Below are 21,982 nucleotides of genomic sequence, written 5' to 3'. Positions count from 1 at the left end.
TCTAGGTTCATGTTATGAATTCCTTATACAAAATAGTTAGAATAGAACTGCATTGAAATGGTGCGGCCTAAGGAACGTTTCCCCTAATTGGCTCATGGTCTCTCTAAAACACAGTCAGATATTGGGGCTTAGAATTCCTAAGCCAATGGAGATCAAGATCAGGAGCATTGCAGCAATAATGATGTGCTTTAACTCTCAGTGATAAAGGAAAAGAAACCAGGGCGCTTTCTTCCTATGGCTTCCCACCATGCTTATTTACATCCTAACGTTAACATGGAGGGAACCGAATTGTATTTTCCCAAATGTGGGACATGGAAGAAGGGAGTCACGAGGCTCCTGAAGAGGAATGGAACTACTCAAGAAAGAATGGGTGTCAAGCTGATGATGTATATTGTCTGACTGGAAAAATGCATCAAATATTTCTGGTCAGAGTATAGAAAATGTTAATTGTATCAAGTTTAGGGGTTTCATTTTTTTTCTGGAAAACTTACCAGAAAGAAAATGTTGCTAATATATAAGTACTTACGTCAGGAGAATCAAAATTGGGTCCTCATATACTGACTACAGATTTCTTTAAAATTTGTTTTCAGATGAACTGCTTCAGAAAGAACAAAACTATTCTGATGATGTCTTGGCCAATATGATCAGCGAGCCCAGGATCAGCTATGGAAATGATGCCCTTATGCCTTCATTGACTGAAACTAAGACAACTGTTGAACTTCTTCCAGTGGACGGAGAATTCAGCCTAGATGACCTTCAGCCATGGCATCCATTTGGTGTGGATTCTGTCCCAGCTAACACTGAAAATGAAGGTAACATAGGATCTCTTGGAAGAAATCCCAGAATATTTGGATTTGAATATGGGCGCACCAATAAAGATTTTTTGGCCAATATCGTGGCCAGTTATTAACCAGCCATATCGGCTGATACCAATCTGATAGCCAATATGCAGCCCAGCAGCTTAGAGAGCAGCATCTGTCTGGTAAGCCTGTGGGGGATGGAATGGGCATGGGGGAGGGAAGAGGCAGTGGGGAGCAGATCGAGGTCCCCATGGTGAGGCAGGGAGTGGGGCAGAGGCAGGAGCTGCCCAGCCAGGATGGTGAATGCAATCCCAGGAATGGGGCAGACCCACAGGCAGCTCATGTGAGAGGTGGGTGGGGATGGTTCCCTGCCACTGCACGCATCCCAGGGGGAAGTGCAGGGCATGTGTGCCCCCAGATTTATGCACAGGTGAGGGCAGGCTACCTGCTGCAGACTTGGGGCCAGAGGTTGTGTCGGCCTCTTCCAGCGGGGGGCTGGGCTGGGGCTGCTCTTGGAGTGGGCATGGGTAGGATGGGCAGCAGCACTGGGAGGAGTGGCTGTGGGGTTGGCTACAGCCACCCCAAAATTCCCAATAGCTTCCTCTCCCAGTGCCACTGCCCACCCCACACCAGACTACCCTGAGCTCAGCCCTGGCCCAGCCCCAACACTAGGAAGAGGCAGCCCCTGACACTGAGCCTGCAGAGGGCAGCCCACCCTCTCCCATACAAATCCAGGGCAGCACACTTCCCCCATGCTTCCCGGAGGGGAGCTGCCCACCCTCCCACGCCCCCCCCCAAACAAGCCACCCATGGCTCTGCCCCACTCCTGGGTTCTCTTTCACCACCTTAGCTGGGCAGCACCTGCCCGAGCCCTACTCCGTCCCTCACTGTGGGGGGGGCCTCGATCTGCCCTTCCACACACACTCTTCCCTACCTTCCTCCCCTTCCCTGCCACAGATTTACCATCCAGATGCTGCTCTCCAAGCTGCCCGCCTACATTCCTAGCCGCATGCATGTTGCAGCTCCGCACATGTATATGGCATTTATCAATGACATTATTGGCTACACCAGCCAAAAAAAGCCAATTGCCAATAATGTTAATTTTCCTTTTATCAGTGCTGATCCAATATGGACCGATATATCAGTGCACCTCTATATTTAAGTTATGCAATCATATGTATGCGCTTATTCTGTGAACATCTTGATCTTTCTGGCTTAGGAAATTACGTTAGAAAACAAAATTAGGAAATTGTCTGCCATATTTCCTTCAAGAAACAGAAAGTCCTGACTGTGTTTCAGATGTATATAATAAGTCTCAGCATTATATTTAGTGGACATCCCTTACTATAAAAATACAACATTTAACTGGGTTGTGAGACCCTGATATAAACTTACATGGGTAATATGTCAGAACTTTGGATTTTTAATAGTAAACATTTGAAAAATAGCTACCAGTTGGTAACAAAAAGAGGGGCATGCTTCCCCAACATCATTCTAAAAATAAAACTATGTATGTGATTTTTCTGATTTGATATTGCTGAGGTGTTCTTCATGCACTTGCAGCATTTTTCTTACTGGACAGTCACATTTTCTTCTAAAGAAATGTTTTTACGTAGCCCATGGAATAATCAGTTGAGAGGATCCTATGTGTATGTTTCTAAATTTAAATAATCTGTATATTATCTGAAAAAAATTAGTCATTGGGCATTCTACAGGCAGAGCAGTAAAGGTGGATTTGTCTGTATGTATAAGCCATGTTAATGGGAGGCCTGGAGAAATGTTTGCTTTATTAAAGTTTGTTCTTAGTTATATTTGGAGATGAATTAATAAAGGGAATACAAACATCAGGTTTATGAGAGAAACTCATTCAAAATTAATTGAAACAAAAGTGAGCATTTATGGAAGAACGACGTATGCTACTTCTAGATGACAATTAGATGTTCCCACAGGCAAGAAAATTGCAATAAGATGGGGCGGGGGGGCGGCTTTAAATCAGTTTTGGGTTACTGTTTATTTTAATGCAAGCTACAATAGTTTTTTTTTGGCATTTCCAATTATTACTTTTATGACCTGTTCTTAAAAGTCCTGTATCATTTTAAAGCATTAAAAACAGAAATTATTTGGTGGACAGAAACCTGTTCCCTGGCCTCCCCTCAAGTCTATCCAGATCATAGCAGCTAATAACAATTAGTAGGTGGTACTAATGTGATCTGACCTGCAGGTCCCTCGTTTTCTCTGCAGAACCTTCACTGGGCTCCCCTTGGCCCACTGCATCAAGTCTGAACCTTCCCCCCCCCACCTTGTTTCTCTTCCTGAGCATGTTTCTCCCTCCTTCTGTCACTGTTTCACAAGTGAAATCAGCCTCACTATACTGTTTGCATCCTGTTCCCACTCCCATCTCCATGCCTGCTTCCATATGCATGCAATGGCCAACTTTTTAATATTTGGGCTCAGTTAAATCCTTCCTGAAGTATTGGCAAACATTAGCCCACTGGCCAAAGGCCTTGTTCCATTATAACATGTTTAAGAAACCAGGAGGAAGGAAAAAGAAAAGCATTCTAAGCTAATACCTTCCCTATGGGTCCTGGTGCTTCTGTCCATCTTTTATACAGTAAGCTATTCAATGCAGGGAACATGCCACTAAGCACACTGCTCCCTCTTAATGAATAACAATTAATGGTAGTAAATATAGGATGAAAAAAAATACGTACTAGAGAGGTCTCAAATACACTATAGTAATGAAGGCAATGGCCATTAGCAGCTTATTCCTATGAGATGCTAGGAAAACTCAGCAGTCTTATGCTGAGCTTCTTGGTATGTGGTAATATGACATATTAGCATTTTTAGTTTATATTTGTTTAGGTAATTTTTAAATAATGAGCAAATTTTCAATCTGCAGATCCTTAGGCTGTTTTATTCTAGTTTGCAGTAATTGATTATTTAAATATTGGCAATCTCAAATTTTAAGTATTAGTCATTTGGCTTGGGTAATTAGATTAGTTATTAGAACCAGAGAATCTTGACTCTCTTACCACAAACATTAACATAAATGCATCACTACTTCCCTTGTTGCATTGCTGCTTTACTGTCATCCTGAATGGTCCATGCAGTGTATTAAGTAAATCAGTTAACTTTTCAGACTTAATATAGCAAAATTCACTTTTTTACAGCAGACAGAACCATATCAGAGTATCTGTCAAGCAAACAAATTGTGTAATATATGGCAGACTGACTTTAAATGACCTAGTATGTGTTTTTTCTCAACAATCTCAGAGATGTATGAGATGTTAAGTAAGTACTGAAAAAGGAATTCACAAACAAAAACATGAATGTGAATGATGATAAGAGAAAGGAAATGTAAGGAAATAGAACATCCAAATCATAATGTGGTATTAACATCCAGCACCCAGCTCCCTAGCAGGTGTACATAGGTGAAGCCAGGGGAAAAAGTCAAATTCAAAAGTCTGTCATAGTTGAAAGATTCACGAGGAAACACTATTAGGACATATCAGTATCCGTAGCCTATACACTCAAGGGAATAATGTGTCCAACATCGCATCCTGCTATCTTTTACTCCCCAGCCCAAAGGAAGAGGTATATATAGCTAGGCCAACTGGAGATAACCTTTGGCACCAGCTGAAAGTAGGTTTTGAACTCATACCTCTGGTCCTATGTAAGGATGTCTTAACAGCTCTTCTCCTTTGACTCTTCTCTGTTCAGAGATCCTTTTATCATGAGCCATGATGGAGGTGGTCATATGGAGAGTCTTTGCTTTCATTCTAAATTTTCCTGTGGCTTCTATACTTGTATAAAAGAATCAGTATTGTTTTAATAGTTTATTTCATATTAGAATTGCTTTCCTATCACTTAAATTTGTTCAAAGAAAAGTTAGTGTATCAGTGACACACTGATTACTCTACAGTTAAAAGACCAGTAATTCCAGCAAACTACCTTGGACCTTTCCTTCCTGCTGGTCTCCATGACCTATTTTCCAATAAACATCCAATGAAAATTACATCCAGTAAACTATATAAGCAGCCTACACAGTTAGATGTTCAGTCACGTGAATTCTATTTTTGTTCCCGTTTGATACTGAGAGACTCACAAAAATATTTTCCTGCCCATTTTAACAGGAAACTAAAATTGTTGTTAAGATTTAGAAACAAGACACCATTATTTCTTGCAAAAAAAGAACTTTACTGTTGTTTTAGCAGTAAATTGTAATATAGAATGACATGGCATTATTTTATTTAACTCATGACTACTGATTTGCCAGCATCTAGCTCAGTCTAGATATACCTGCCATGCCACTTCTGAAGAAACTATGGGTGAAATCCTGGCTGTCCAAAGTCGATGAAAGCTTTGTCATTGACATCAGTGGGATCAAGATTTCATCCTTTGGGTTGTGTTCTAAATGAAAAAATAAACTTGCTTTGTTTTTATAATCTGGCCAATCCTCCCTCTTTTTGATCATGTGGAAATCTGTACTCCTCCACCTTTCAGTTGATTTCTCTTGGATTTTAAGCTCTTTGGGGTAGGGACTGCACCTTCTTATGTATTTGAAAGAAAGAAAAAAAACCTAGTGGTTGCTAGAACCTCTTGTTCTCAGGTATTTTAGCATTAGATTTAAAGTTAAGTAAATGCATACTAAATGCAGCTTGCATGGTTATCCCATGTGCAAAAAAGCAAGTATAATAATTCATTTCAGGGACCAGATCTTGATACAAAATAACTTCAGGTGCTTATTTTGTGCACTCCTGGACCTCTGCCTACGGTTACTGTTTCTGCTTGTGTAAATGTGGTTAACATGTAGTCATGCCATTTTCGAGCATGTAAAATTAATGAACCTTTGAAAACCAGACTATAAGTGCTAAAGATGCTCAGAAAAAAGTGCAGGTCCCCTGCAAAGGTGGAGAGAGAAACCAGTGCATCACTGAAAGGTGGAGTTGGTTGGGAATTTTCTGGTGGAATGATTTTCTACAGTTTTCTGCAAACATCACAGTTTTCCATGGGAGAAATTTCTGATTTTCTGTTCAACCCCACATTCTCTCATCTGTGCCAGATTCCCTGGAAGTTATTCCCTATTATTAAATCTGCATTGCCCCTTGACTATGCTATGTTGACATTAGGAGAGAAACATGACTGCATTATGGAAGATGTCTGACCAGCAGGGATCTTGGTTTTCACTGATTTTAAAAAATCCCCAATTTTCAGTTAAAAAAAAAAAAAAAAAAAGTTACCCGAAATCCACATTTTTCCGTGATTTAAATTAAACACCTCTAATATATAGATACATAAAAATATATATTAGTGGTTTTTCATTTTAATCATGGAAATATGTAGATTTGGGGTTACTTTTCTTTAACAAAAAAATAGAGATTTTTTTCAATCGGAGAAAACCATGATCCTTGCTGACCAGGGAGTCTAGCCCACAGGAGAAAACAGGAATATCAGGCCCTGAATTGCAACTCTTATGAGCCACTTCAGAAAAATGCAGCTTAATATTGAACTGGCTTGAAATAAAATTTCCAGGTGGTTTCAGCATATGAAGAGAAACAGGTAAATGTCAGGACCATGTGGATGCTTCATTTTGATATTTCTATTTCACAAAAAAAGAAAAGAAATTTCAACTCTCTGTCCTGAGCATGATTAAAAACATACTGTTGAAATGTCAGAATTTCCTGCCGAAATTCAGTAACATATTGTGTCATTGTTGGTATTTCTTTCGCTATTGCTAATTAGAGGGTTCCTCTTAGTTCCACTCTAATGTTCATGATTCTGGAAAATGAGGCTGTGTATCCCATGCAATAGCTACAATTTATAAGCCTAGTTTACCAAGTACAGGTTTCCCTCAATTTATGTGGTAGATGCGTTCCCACAAAACTGCACATAAATCGAATACACATAAAGGGATCCCATTTTATAATGTAACAAATAGGGATACATTCCCACAGCAGGGAGGGAGGGAGGGAGGCTGGGCCTAGGGAAGGGGTGGGGAGAGGGGTGCGGTGCAGCCCAATAGCTGCAAGCAGGTGGCATCAGCTGATCCCAGGGCTGCAGCAGGGGCAGCACTGGGCTCTTCCTGGTTCTCAGAGCAGACATCAGCCTGCTCTCATCCCACTGCAGGCTGGGGCTGATGGCAGCACAGGGCTCTTCCCAGTGCTCAGGATGGGTGGCAGCCTGCAGCAGGACGAGAACAGGCTGGGGCCAGCAGCCACTGTGGGCTGGGGCTGGCGGTGGCACTGGGCTCTTCCTGGTGCTCAGGGTGGGCTGCAGCAATGGGATGGGGGCAGCTGCCACCCCAAAATTCACCATAGCCCTCTCCCCCCGCCACCTGCCTGCCGAGCACCAGGAAGAGCCCGATGCCACCACCAGCCCTAGCTGGCAGCAGCCACCGGCCCCAGCCGGCAGCAGGACAAGAGCAGGCTGCCGCCTGCCCCAAGCACTGGGAATAGCCAGGTGCCACCTCTGCTGCAGCCCCGGGAGTGGCTGACACCTCCTGCCTGCAGCCACTGGGCTGCACCATGCCCTGCTCTGTCCCTTACCCTACAGACTTAGCTTGCTGCGCCCAAGGCCTTCACTTGTCCACTCCAGTCCACTCACCCCAGCCCCTTCTGCAGCAGCCCCAGGAGCAGCCAACACCACCTGCATGCACCACGGCATGGCACAGCCCAGGGGCTGGGGTGAGTGTGGAAAAGCAGAGCCCCGGAGTTGATTGCATAAGAGTTAATTTACCTCGCATATAACGAATTTGGGGTATAAAAAGTGTCATCACATAAGACTCAATTCACATATATAAAACCCGCATAAATCGAGGGAAACCTGTATATCTGATTTCCAGACCAACAAGAAGCAAATGTATTTGTGATGTTTTGGCACCTCCATTGCAGACTGAAACAAGATAGCACAAAGTAGCATAAAATAAGAAAAATAAAGGGGAAGGAACAGAGGGAGAAATTACACAATTGTGTTTTAACTCTCCCAGTAGGTTCAGTTGGAATTTTGCTGAGGTTATTCAGTTTACTCTACTTTTGTCCAAATCTGTTCAGCCTTTCCCATTTACTGTTAATTCTGCTGGGCTCCAAAGTGCATCGTGCTGACTCTTAAGATAAGTGAGGCCTCTGAATGAGTGTAAAGTGTTTAAACATGTGAACATAGTTGAATGGGAGGCATAAATAAATCATGCTTGGAGACCTTGTTTACTGTGAAAAGGAAGACAGTCTGATTAGATGGATAACCCTACTAACCATTCATTGTGCTGGCTGAAAATATATATTGTCCTTATATTTCTGTCAAGCCTTGTAGCTATTGCCTTCACATAGTCATAATCTGGTAAACAGATTTAAGATTTATTGGAGCTAGAAATTAGTAGTGATGAAGATTTGTTACAAGGGCTCATCCTCTTGTGTCAGTTTTTGTTGCCAATTCTAAAAGAGGCAGGAAGATGTTTCTAAGCAGACATTGAATAAATCTCAATAGTTTCTAATCTGAGACTGTAAATCTCAATAGTTTCTAATTTGAACATTAACCAGAATACAATGTAAGATTGACACAGCTACAAAACGCACACTTTTTTGAGGTTGTACCCATTCCCTTCCTTTTATTTTGAGAAGTAACTAAAGACAGATCTTTTCCAGCTGTTGCTTTTTATAACTTTGTTCATGGCATATGTCTCTCCTGCACTATCCCAACAAAAAAAAAAGCATTTGACTTATCATTTTGGGGGGGTTGTTTATTTTTGTTTGTTTTGCTTTTTTTTTTTTTTTTTTTTTTTTTTTGCTGCACATCCCCAGTTGAGCCGGTTGATGCCCGCCCAGCTGCAGACAGAGGACTGACCACGCGACCAGGTATATAACTTGCATGGCTTTTACCTAACCTATGTTTCCCCAGCATGTCTATGATCTGCTTGAGCTGAAATGATCACCTTTTTTTGTTATGAGCCTCTGTTAAGCTGTAGTGTCATGTCACAAACCATTACAGACAGTGATCTATGGCCAGTTCTTTAACAAGGGACTCTCACAGAGATTTTCCCCAAGCCTGTGGGAGCTGTCATTTTCTGAGGAATGCATGCTGCCACAAAGAGAGGACGGGGACTGAAGGTCCATCTACTTGTTTTTCCATTTAGCAAAAGTGGGGTTTTTTTCAGAAACAAGAGGGAGGCAGCAGCAGTGGGAATATAAAATGGCCTTACTGTGAAAACGTCCATATGTAGTTCGATTGGCATATTGTATTCTGATATGAAAATATTAGCAAGGGTTCAGGCTGGGTAGTATTGAAAATGATGGGGCCATTAAGGTTTTTTAGGGGGAGGGCAGGGATATGGCATTTATCCTTTAAACACCTGTCAATGGGTGCAATTTTCAAAGGTTAAAAAAAATGGTGCTCTTCAAAAAAGCACTTCTAAGCTCAGGAACGTGTTTTCCATTTAGTATCCAGACCTAGGTAACACTATTGACAGCAAAACAACTGCCTCAAACTTCTCTTTGCAGAACGCTTTCGGAAGGGGTTCCAACAGCCAGCAAGCATGTGTCCCCCTACTTCCCTGCCTCCTTTCCTCTAACACATACCCCCATACCCACCAGTCAGTTTAGATCAATCTGTTCTTGGGTTAGAATCTCCATGCCAATCCTCCATATTTTTTTTAAAAAGCAAGTCCAGCATAAATATCTAGCTACCTTCTCTCTTCTTTCCATTTCACTGTCTCCCCTCCAAAATTCCTGAAATGAAACATAAGCAGCATGCTCCTGTATGTTAAATCTTTCAGAAGTGACCAGTATTACTATCTGTCTACGGAAACTATCACAAAGGGGGGGAAAAAAAAAAAAGGAAACTTTCTGAATTGCAGTTCCAAGTTCAGATGGGTGATGTGTTTGTACCATTATTTTAACAGTCTGATATTTTTAGGCTTGTGCAAAGCCTTAATTCATTCTATTTAAGCTAAGTGGGTCAGGAATTATGTCTGCTACAGATCTAGACATATGATGTTCTAAAAATATTAGAATCAGGGAACATCCTTGTAGCACTGAAGTATTTTTATCTTCTGGGATGGTTCCCTCACTAAGAACAATAAAAGTATCACAGCATATACAACATTTTGCAGGTGAAAATTTTATTTTCAGTCCCCTTTATGGAATATATTCACACTCTAACTGTAAACTTGTCATCTGTTTTGTTTTGTTTTTTTAACCTTGTTGTTTTTCTCTTCCTACATGATGTATCTTAATTCTTTGATTGATTGCTGTTTTGTTAATTGGGATTTCTTTGTGCATAATGAAAATGTGCTGCAAAGGGGCATGTGCTTATTAATAATTTTCACAAGCTGAGGTATGGATGGGGGAGGTGGAAAACGGCAGGTACATTCTTGCATGAGTTTTGCTTCATGTTTCATGTTCCTAATTCTGATTAAATAACAGCTGTTATTATGGCCATGGTAATGAAGCTCTTTCTTCTTCCACATACCTTTGGTAGGCAGTGGTATTGCACCAAGATTTTATAACTTCAAATTTCGAAAAGTTAAGAGGTGCTTTTACACCTTGGAAAAGTGTGTGCTTCTATATCACCTCACTGGTTGAGTTTTAAGTGAACATCTCTCAAGTGCAGTGGTGACACTGTCAAATGGTTTCTGCAGTACATAAGCTTTTAACATGAGGCTTAAGTGGTGTGAAGGAGATTTTGTCAGCTCATTGTACTTGAGAGAATTTTATCCTTGCGGCTGTCCCTATCCTGTGTAAGTACAGTTTGCATTTTTGTCACTAAGCACAAGGCCCCTGTGAAGCTGACTAAAGCCTGTTTTTGGAAATCATGTTTGGCTGATGGACTTACACCCTGAATTTGCCAGAATACATCAACTTTCTGGGTTCACGGGGGGGAGCAAGAGTACTATTTTACATGAATGCCAAATGAATTGAAAGTAGCCTGTCCTGTTTGCAGTGCTGGGAAAAGCTTCTTTCTATATTTCTTGGTATTTGTTGTCTTCAAAAAAATCTAATAGATTTTTAGTCATGTTTTCTAATTTTTTAACATAAAAAATTAGCAATCTGACAAATGATCACTCAGTCTGTTTGGATAGGCTGTGCAGGTACCGTCTTAAATTTCCCTCTCCTTGTTATCCATGCATTATAACTGTTTAGCCACCTGGACAACGTATTGTGTCTCATCTTAATGTTACACAACAGGATGAAAGGATGATTTCATGGGTAGAAAATTGAGCTAGGACTCAAGAGACCTGGCATCAGTTCCTAGCTCAGCTACTGTTAATTTGCCCTGTGCCTCAGTTCTCCATTTGTAAAATGCAACTAATAATTTCCTACCCTCTGCATGTTGTAAGGATAAAATCCATTTCAGCCTACTGAGAAAAAGTTCCACACACTTAGTAACCAAAACCAGGGATTGAGATGGGAGCATTAGGGAAACTTTGACTTTTCTTTTACTTCTAGTGTAGTATCTGAGCATCTTCTAAGATACCCTGATGTGTGATAGCATGACATAAGAGACAGTATATTGTCATTTAACCAACTAATTGTTGGAGCTACTGCCAGTTATTAAGGGACATATTGGTTTAAAAAAGACAGACAGACAAACACTTTTTATATATATAACATATACATACACACACATTTAAGTTATAAGAATATCCTTTAAGGTGTACTATACTGTTAAATACTAAAGTACACCATGACCTTTCTGCAAATCTATCCTAAAATGTAAAAATCTAGCATTAAAAACCCACTTGATTTTTCCATTACACATCAAAATTAGAATTCAGATCATTAGTTTCTAAACTGTCCTTTGACATTGTGAAGTATTTATGAGAAAGTCAATGTTAGCCTGAACAGCAGTTGTAAATTATAGGAATCCTGGAAACTAGAAAGGGTAGTGAATTAAACTAAGTAAAATGGAAGTATCAGAAATGTATGAGATGTTAAGTACTGAAAAAGGAATTCACAGATAAAAACACGAATGTGAATGATCATAACAGAAAGGAAATGCAAGGAAATGGAACATCCAAATCATAATTTGGTATTAACATCCAGCACCCAGCTCCCTAGCAGGTGTGCATAAGTGATGCCAGGGGGAAAAGTTAGTCCTAAGTCTGTCATAGTTGAAAGGTTCACTAGGAAACACTATTAGGACATATCAGTATCCGTAGCCCATACACAAAAGGGAATAATGTGTCCAGCATCACATCCTGCTACCTTTTACTCCCCTTTTACTTACCTTTTACTGTCAACTGAAAAATTACCCTTCTAACAGGATTTATTTTTACCCATTGGGTGCAAATAATACATCTATTTATTAGAGCAGAAATTTTTTTGTTAAAAGATCATTTTTGTTTTTCTTAGTTTGTTTTATATATTTGTAGCTTCACTGATTTGCTTTTTTGGGGATGAGGATAGTCATTTTTCCCTATTTTGGGCTCTTCTTTCACACAGCAGTGAGAATCAAAACATTTTGAAATATGAAACTGTAGTGAAATACAACACTACAGGTGAAATACCTGCCACTACTTTTAAAAGCCTTTTTTTTCTTAATGGTCTCGATCAGGGCTGTCCAGCTGGTGGCTCAATGGCCACATACAACCTACCAGAAGTTAACATGCAGTCTGTGGCCCCACTGCTGTGTAGCAGGAAAGGGTCTTGTGGGGGAGGACTGCACATTACCAGAGCTGCCCACGTGTTGGGAGGCCATATAAGGCTAGCACTGCCTGGGGGAGATCTGTGGCACAACCTTTGGGGCCCAGGGTTTTGGTCAGGGGGGAACCTGGGCTGGGGACTCACCCTCCGCACCATTTGGTCTTCATGGGGAGCCGCCATGGGGTGGCATGCTGTTGCAGTGTGTGGCCCCCAGCCATGCCATAGTTGGACAGCCCTGGTCTATCTTGCAAACTGGTTTCCTTTTAACATTTGTCACAGTCTTGATCTTTCGGTTTCTGTTTCTGCTCCTGCATCATTAGTTCAGCGCTCAACGCAGTGGCTTGTTTCTTCGCGGTGAAAAAGTTGATGTTTGCTCTCCAACAGGCTTCCAATCTGGGTTTAGCAACAAAGGAACATTTCAGCTCAAACCCTTGTCAGGAAGTAATCAAAAGCTATAAAGAATGATCGGATATTTAATGCATTGAAAAACCATGAACACTTTTAAAAAATAGCTAGAGCTAGTCTATTGCTAGAGTTGGAAATTCTTAACAATTTCCACATACTTTTTTTGTAGCCTATAGGATCTTGTAGGGATCCAAAGATGGTGATGACAGTGCAGATAATCCCTTTATCTCTTCCCAGTAAGAGAAATAATTGAGCCCAGATACTGCAGGGAGATTTTTGGCCCATTTACTTGAGGTCTTATTATAACAACAGTTTCATATGGAGTCTAGTCACTTCATGTTGCCCTAACTAATCACGACAAAAAGAGTTGTCATGTGACTAGTTGTCCAGACCATAAATCAGTGAGGCTTCTTCAGGACATATCACCAAGTCTTAAACCTTCAATAGGTTCAGGAAAAAAAAGCAGTTGTACAAATCTTTACCTGTGCACCTCCACTGATCCTAGCAACAATGGAAGCTGCAGTGGGACTTACCCTTGATTCTGGAATACAGTAGCTTCTGTAAAGACCAGCTTAGTGTTGACACAAAAAAAATTGACCCATTGCTGCTTGGCAGTGCTTTTCATTGTCCATAGTGTCCATATTTCCCTAAGGTTAGAAGCAGCATGTACACAATGGCATGTTTGAAATGAAGCTCTGCTCCCCTTTGTCACTCACAAATGATAGAACAGAGGAAAAATTCTGCCCAATCTATTCTCTTTTCTTTCCCCACTAAGAAGCACACTGAGACACTAGAAAAGGTCAAAGAAAAATAAAATGGATAGATGTATCTAAAGTATCATATGCTGAGCAGTCATCCTTGATCTATATTTTCTATTCCATTCTAAATTATGAAAGGTTATTACATATTTCTTGCCTTAAAAATGTTCCACACAATGAGACCATGCAGCCCAGAATGAAATGTATTGCTAAACTCGAAAAACTCTCTTATAAAAAAAGTTTCGTAATGGAAAGAATAACACCTCTTTAGTTGATCACACTTTTCTTTCCAGGGATCACTTCTACATTATGAGCAGTTAATTTCTTGCAGCTGAATTCTTAATACAAGTGAACCAGGACATTTTTATTGAGAATATTGTAAACATGTGCCCAAAAAACTGTAAGCTTATTACATTTCAGGAACCCCGTTTTAACACTGCAACTCTAGTCTTTATAAAGTGAAGCCAAAATTAGAAAACTAGCCTCTTGATGTCTGGGTGGCTATTATTTAAAACTGCTAGAATTTCTACAGCCTAATGTAAAAAAAAAAAAAATACCAGTGCTGTGCTCCCATTTGGTCATGTTCTTAATTGTGGCATCCCTGCTAAATCCGTGTGTCACCAACTGATGACATCTTTATGCATGAGATATTATGGTGTCATTGATGTCAGCATCAGACATAATCAAAGGTTCACCTAGCCTATTAATCTGTTGGGCTAGTGTGGTTAATGCCCACGGTTTCCATAGCCAGTAAGACACAAATAAATGATTTTAGCTAGCATCACATCCAGCTGTCTTTGACACCCTAACCCAAATAACCAGATAACCCCCTTATAGCTGGGTCAGCTGGGGTTGGCTTTTGTCATGAGCCCAGAGCAAGCCTTAATCTCACACTTCTGAAGTTGTATTGAGATGCCTTCACACCCCATCTCAAAAATAGTAACCTTTGTAAATTTTAGCAACTTTTCTGAATGTATTGCTGTTAAGATAAACTACCTCTGTCTGTCTTAGGTAGTTGTCTGTAATAAATTCAATAACTTGCCCCCCTTATTTCTTTCATATTTTATAAGACTTAGGTATTACTGCCCCATATATTCAAAGATTTGTTTTTTGGCACTTTTAAAATGTAGGCTCACACCTACCACAGACACCAATATACAATACACAAGTGAACAAGCAATGGTTTTGCCATCAGGAATCTTTACCTTTTTTCCACTTTTAGTGAGATTAGTGTTTTTCAGTTTTAAACCAAGTGTCTGTTTATTCACTGAATAGAAGAGGGCACCAGAGACATGGCTTACCGTCTTTGTTTTGCACTTTAACCATTTTTCGTCCATTAAAAAAAAATTGAGTTGCTTTTAGTTGGCCATTAATTTGATGTGCAGTGAAACTTGGCAAATGAAGTCTTGGGCTGAGAGGGGAAAAGAACTGTAAACAGTTCTTAAACTATTGTTTGTCTGTTTCCTGGTTGTGGAAGTTGGCTGAAATTATGGTCTTTATATTTTTTTACACTTCTAACTCCAAAAGCCACTTGCAATAATATTTTTCTATTGGAAAGTTTCAACTCATTATTTAAAAATAACACAGTTGTTTACTGTGTATGCATGTAGTTTTTAACTAATTTTGATGAGAGTATATTTGCATTTGCATAGCAGCTGCATAGACTCATGCCAGGAAGAGATCTGCCAAATTTCACTTGTTTGGTTATAAAGGGTGTTATATTGCATTCCAGTGAGGCTTTACAAATGATTTTTTAACATACTTGCGTCACTTTACAATTAAGGAGTTCTGCGGTAATTCATGTGATAAAAATAAAACATAGATCTTATGAAGATATAAGGAATATTCATAAAGCTATTAATCTTATGCACTTAAAAAGCACTTTTTAGCCACAAAAATCTCAAACTTTCTGTAGTAGACTTGCTCCTCAGGGATGACTGTGATGCCCTCTGGTGGCTAAATGACCTGCCCTGCTCTTTAAGCAAATCCTCCCTTTCCATCTGCCACGCCTGGATTGTCTTAATAAATTTGTAAAAGGAGGCTGCCCACGGGTCTTAGAGCGAGCCTTGGTTTATCTTCCTGCCAGCAGATCCCTTCCAGACCTGCTGACCTCAACCTATTCCCCACATCAAGGAGGTCCCCTGGCCCATATATGCCCCAGAGCACCCATTGCCTTATGGGCTATTCACAGCCTCCAGCCTCCTCTATAGCTGTGCCTATAGATTCATAGATTGTAGAGTCGGAAGGGATCACAAAGGATCATTGTGTCTGACCCCCTGCCCCTGGCAGGAAAGAGGACGAAGCTCAGATGACCCCAGCCAGGTGTCTGTCAAGCCTCCTCTTGAAGACCTCCAAGTTAGGTGATAGTACCACCTCTCTTGGAAGCCCATTCCAGGTTCTGACCACCCTTACTGTAAAAAAAATTTCTTCCTAATGTCTAACCTGAATCTACTCTCCACTAGTTTGCACCCATTATTCCCAGCTACTCCTAGGGGTACTCTGGTAAATAGTGCATCTCCAATTCCCTGTTGTCCTCCCTTGATAAACTTATAGGCAGCTACAAGGTCTCACCTCAGATGTCTCTTGTGAAGGCTGAAGAGATCCAGATCCCTTAACCTCCCCTCATAGGGTCTTTCATGGAAGCCACTAATCATGCGAGTGGCTCTCCTCTGAACCCTCTCCAGATTCTCCGTGTCCCTCTTGAAGTGTGGCGCCCAGAACTGGGCACAGTACTCCAACTGTGGCCTGACTAGTGCCGCATAGAGGGGGAGCATCACCTCTCTTGATCTGTTGGTCATGCATCTGCTAATGCACAACAAGGTACAGTTGGCCTTGTTGATGGCTTCGTTACACTGCCGGCTCATGTTCATCTTGGAGTCAACTACGACTCCAAGGTCCCTCTCAGCCACTGAGCTGCTGAGGAGGTCGTCCCCCAACCTATAGGTGTGCTACGGATTGTTCTTCCCTAGGTAGAGTACCTTACATTTATCTTTGTTGAATTGCATCCTATTTCGTTCTGCCCATTGATCCAACCTGTGCAGATCAGCCTGTATCTGCTCCCTGCCCTTCGGTGTGTTAACGTTGCCCCATAACTTAGTGTCATCTGCGAACTTGTAGAGGGTGCTCCCCACACGCTCGTCTAAATCACTGATGAAGATATTAAATAACACCGGTCCAAGGACCGAACCCTGCGGGGCCCCACTGCCCACCTCCTTCCAGGCCTTGAATGACCCATCCACTGCCACTCTCTGGTGCATTCCTTAAGCCAGTTGGCCACCCACCTGACTGCATAGGCATCCACTCCACAGCCTGCTAGCTTCCCTATGAGAATAAGATATGAAACTGTGTTGAAGGCCTTCTTAAAGTCCAGGTAGATGACATCAGCCTCTGCTCCTGTGTCAAGGCATTGTGTGACCTGGTCATAAAAGGCTATAAGATATTACCAAACTTTCATATCAGTTGGAATACAGCCCCACATCTCCTCCAAGTGGTTCAGGCTTCTGTCCTTATTAGTCACTGCCTCTCTTGGACTACCAGGGCTGTGGGCTCACTGGCCCTGGCTAGTCTCTGCCCTTCTTGGGCTCTGGGCCCCAGGCCCTATCTAATCTCTGCTGCTCTTGTGTTTTGTGTCCTGGCTCCCAGTCCAAACTGCAGTCCTTTGAGGCCTTTGTGTCCTTAAAAGTCCCAGTGGGCCCTCTCCAGGCCTTTAGGTGCTTACTGGGGTCCCTGCCTTCTTGGTCCCCAGCATTATATCTGGGCTCTGATCTGCATCACTACCAGCTCAGCTATGGGCCCTGGTCCTGGTACCAACTTGCTGCTGTCTTAGTCTTGCCCCTCTCAGGCCCAGGATTTGCCCCTCAAGGGCTCTGGTGTTACCCTCCGGGGGTCCAGGCTTCCACACCTGGGCATCTCCCTTACTCCACCTAGAACCTAACCCTGGGTAGGGCTCCAGGCACTCACATGGCCTTCAGGCACCATTGGGACCTCTGTACCACCCCTAATAGTCCCAACCCAAAGCACCAGTAAGAACTTGAACAAAAAACATGATCACTCTGGCTATAACTTTACTCTGAGCCCCCTGGCTGTCTATCAAAAATCTCTAGTCATACTTGGTCCTACTCCCCTCCCAGCTCTCAGCTCCTTCATTGCTGTTCCCAGGCATAACTGGGTCTCTGCCAGCCAGCTCACAGCAAAGCTCTCCTCACTTTGGCCCCCCAGGCTAGACTGCCTGCTCTGGCTCAGGACCTGGGTTTATATGCCACCAAGGCCTTGCCCCTTCCCAGTCAAGTGACTCCCTGGGTTGGCTGCAGGTGTTTCCTCATTTATCCCACTAGCTTAAATCCAGGGTTGCTCACTGCTGCTGGTCACTGTTGTAGCAGCTTATTTCCCATGCAGGGCTCTAGCCTGCAGAGTAGCTAGCTCTGCAGTAGGTACTTGTAGTAGGTAAATCCCTAGAGACCTGCTCCCTGGCAGCTCATAATGCTCAGCTTCTTGAGGATCTCCCTGCTGCATTTTTCCTCTTAAAGTAAGAGGCATGCAGGCTCCCTGTTACACCTCCTAACAAGGGTTGAGTATATTACCCTTGTTTTAAAGATGAGGAAAATGAGGCATAGGATGTTAAACAACTTGTACTCGCCTCATCAACAAATACATGGCAAAGTGGGGAAGTAAAAACTGAGCTCATCCAACTCGCAGGCACTTGTTCAAGCCACAAGCTGATAGGTTCTTTCTACACAGACTAAAATATATACTGGAAATATAAAAACTCTATGAATGATGAAGGAAGCCACTGTAGGAAGCCATCTTAATTTAAGTCACTATTTACGTATATGGTTAAATGCCTTTCTGGATTGGGGCTGTACTCCCTTCTTCAAGTGTGTGTTGAGTGAACCAAAGTCTGTGATAGGTATAACTGGGCACATCTACACAAGACACTTACTTAACACTGCACAGTAGCAAGCCCGTCAAAAACCAGGCTAATAACCTACTGTACAGTGTTATTAGGCTACTGTGCAGTAAGCATCACAAAAAAACCATGCACCAGTGTTACCATGCAGTAAGAGTAGTTAATGCGCATTCAGTTAGTACTTCACTGAGGAAGTATTGAAGAAAATGTTCAGTAACTACAGTGTATTAATGAATGTGTAGATGCGCCTCCGGTGCACAAAGTGGTGGCTTTTGACTGCATTCTACTTGGAGGTTTTGTCATCCAAAAGATAACAAAAGGCTACAAACATGAGTAACAATCAGTGTGGCTCCATGCAAAATAAGAACATCAAGTTTTCCACAGCTGTTATTTACCCAGTAGATGAAGAAATTAGAAACTATAGTAATATGCTACTAACTACTTACTCAGTGGAATTGTGTCTTTTTTTTCTTAAAAAGCCTAACTACATATTTACACAAACACAAACGCTAATTTATTAGACACAGGAACATTTTTCATGCAGCTGTCTTAATCTCTTGGGTAATTTAATATTACAGTGTGTATGGATTTTTTTTTTCTGTTAAGGTAATGGAATAATTAAATTGTATATATTCCAAATGCCAAAATGAAGTGTATAACAAAAAATAAATAAAAACCAGTGAAGGCTGCTAAATGAAAGTAACACGGTTGCATTTGCCTCACTTATTAATGCTAACCACTTAAGCAAGACAAAACTTAGCTGAGAATCTCATCAATTTTTATTTGCACACATGACGAGGTAAAACACTCTCTTTGGGTATAAAGAAAAGCTGCTTTCATCCCTGACTAATGAATAGTTAATATGTTAAGTACTGGGTTTGGATTGGTTTTGATATCTAAATATTTTTAATTAAGGGATGGGATACTTAATATGAGAAGTTATAAGTTAAGGAATATATTTATCAACAATCAGCAGAGATTTTAAATTAAAGTACTTAGAATTGCTGCTTTGTTGGAATAATGCTGTACATAGTTTAAAAAGAAAAAAAAACTGATAGGTATTTGTGAATTCGTATTTAAGGCCAATTGACACTTTTTCCACTAGTGGATTTATATATGGGCTTAGTTTCATGTGCTAAAGTTTGCACATACTGAACAGCCTTGGTGTTGAGTCAGAGTTAAAGTGATTGTTTTGTGTTGTAGTTTATATTTATTTTTGCTGCTTAAAAATGTGTGTTTATTATGCCAATGGTGCAGTGATAACTATGTCCTTAATTATTTGATTCTTCTTCCTTTTTAATGAAACTGGTATGTAACTTTTGAAAGATACTTAAATCCCTGATACCTCTGTGCATCTGTCTCCTAAGGGCAGCAGGCCACCACTTGAATCATTAAACAGTGGGGATGGGCACTCTCTCCATCCCTGCTTTCACCTACCAGTCTCACTTCATTCCTCAGGGCAAAGAACTGAGGGCAGTAGTGGAGGGTAGCTAACATAGGCAAGAGATGTGGAAAACAAGAGAAAGTTTACCTAAGTTTGGGACGAGGGTAAGGGCAAAGGGCATGTCTACATGTGCAGTAACCTGCTTTAGTTAATATGCATTAAATCTAATACACATGCAGGGAACCTGCCCTGACATGCTAGAAATCCAGCACATTGGAGCAGACGTGATTAATCAGAAAGTAATGCACTCTAGCAGACTCTAGTGCAGGGGTGGGCAAAATGGTGGATCCAGCCAGCAGCCGGACTCCATTTCCCAGCAGCCCCTGCCCATATGGCTTGCAGCAGTGACAGCCTGGTCCCAAGCTGGGCAGTGCTGCGATCTACTGCCTGCATGCCCCTGCCTGGATCATTAATTGTTAACTAAGCATTGTTAATGCTAAATGTTTGGGGAAAGATATAAAACCTTCACGGTTTGAATCTCTGATTGGAATGAGGGTAGGACCCTGGCAAGTGCAAAGTAGAGCACTGTAGTACATAAACTGTTCATCTGATCCATTAGGACAGTTCTTTTGTTTTCATCACAGTAACTGGGAAGATGACAGCTTCTCATGAACACCATGTTCCTGCAGAGTTTGGATTGGAACCCGTGTTTCTGAATGACAAAACAAAACTCTCACTCATTTGAACCAAAAATTCCCTGTTCTCTGAATCAGCTATAGCAGCAGTTGGCAAGTTTTTTATGGTGGGCAGCTAAAATGACCTGTTTCGAGTGCAAGGTGGGCTAGCACTAAGATCCGGCCACCACTTTGCTACTCCCCACCATTGCTTTTCTCTACTGTCCAGCTGCAGCAGGGCACAGGAAGCCTCCTCACCTTCCAGGTGCAGAGCAACACAGTGTGATGCAGGCAGAGCCCCTGTCGCCAAAGCCCCAGCTCTGCAGGCCAGATCCACTGGCTCTGTAGGCTGAATCCAGCCCACAAGCCATGGGCTGCTATCCCCCAAGCGGAAGGAATTACTTGCATGTTCTTTTTAAACCAGAGTCAGCTAATGGAAGACAAGATATTCATAGGCACTTGTGTGGTTCCAACACTTCAGTTTATGTAAATCAGTGTAGATCCGTTAGGTCATTAGATACTCATCCATTTTACATGTACTAAAGTGCTGGCCCAAAACACTTAATCCTGTTCTCAGTCAAGACAAGTGGAAATCTCCCATTGACATCACTAGACCCGGCTGGGCTGCAAACTATTTGCAACTAAAGTCATTAAAAAGTTTGCTTATTTTCTTCAAATGCCCCTGGTTTCTGGGTATAGGGGACTTGCTTAACTCACCTGAGTTGGAAAATAACTGGTTACTGTGCAGGCCGGGAGCGGTCCGAGGCCCTCGGGGGCCTGTGTGCGGCGGGCTGTGGCCAGCAGCCCTGGCATGCGGGTCGGGGAATGCAGGCCGGCGGGCTAGAATTAGGCACGGACGCTTAGTGGTTGATTAAAGATTATTTTACTTACACCGAAGATGGTCGCGGTGCAGGCAGGAAAACTTGCTTGAGTTGCGGTTACAGACAGAAAAGAAGAGAGGCGGACAAGAGTTCCTTCCACGCGAACCTCTAGCCCAATCCGGTTGAAGGCTCTAAACACGCGAGCCCGTCGTGTCAACCGAAGAAAACAACTCGGAGAAAAGAGCTCTGGATACACTCACACGAAGTTTGCTAGGCTCTGTGGAACTTGCGCTCAGGGAAGGGGTTTGTCGAGGGATCGTTCGGCAACGGGGAGAGGCCAGAGGTTGATCAGACCCCTATAGCCTTCTTAAGGTATGCGCTGGGTTCGATAGGCTCCGCAGCGCTTAGAGTGCTTCACAAGACATGAAGCCCTCCACCTCCTCCAGATGGTTTTGGAGTCCTCCCTTGCGGGGTTCTCCTCAGAGTTCTCCAACTTGGGCGGAAACCGCTCAAGCCTTTTATATGGCTAGCAAGCCAATTGCTAGCTGCCACATGGGAATAATTTAGAACTGGCCACTAGTGGGGGGCAAATTTGCATGCG

The 21,982-nt window shown here is 42.0% G+C and overlaps 1 protein-coding gene across 4 annotated transcripts in view; it reads left to right on the top strand.

The window, feature by feature from the left end:
• Positions 1-21,982, top strand: part of APP (amyloid beta precursor protein) — a 312,221-nt gene that overhangs the window by 270,780 nt on the left and 19,459 nt on the right. For 2 of the 4 annotated variants that reach the window (XM_006035439.3, XM_006035437.3), the window contains 2 exons: positions 591-812; positions 8,594-8,647. In XM_006035439.3, coding sequence (XP_006035501.1) covers positions 591-812; positions 8,594-8,647 — 276 coding nt within the window. The remainder of the gene's footprint in view (positions 1-590; positions 813-8,593; positions 8,648-21,982) is intronic. The other 2 variants (XM_006035443.3, XM_006035438.3) reach the window with 1 other exon arrangement.

The sequence above is a fragment of the Alligator sinensis genome, unplaced genomic scaffold, assembly GCF_000455745.1.
Source record: "Alligator sinensis unplaced genomic scaffold, ASM45574v1 scaffold1151_1, whole genome shotgun sequence".
In the NCBI taxonomy this organism is placed as follows: domain Eukaryota; kingdom Metazoa; phylum Chordata; order Crocodylia; family Alligatoridae; genus Alligator; species Alligator sinensis.
Note: the sequence above shows the minus strand (reverse complement) of the source record. Positions and strands in the feature narration are given on the sequence as shown.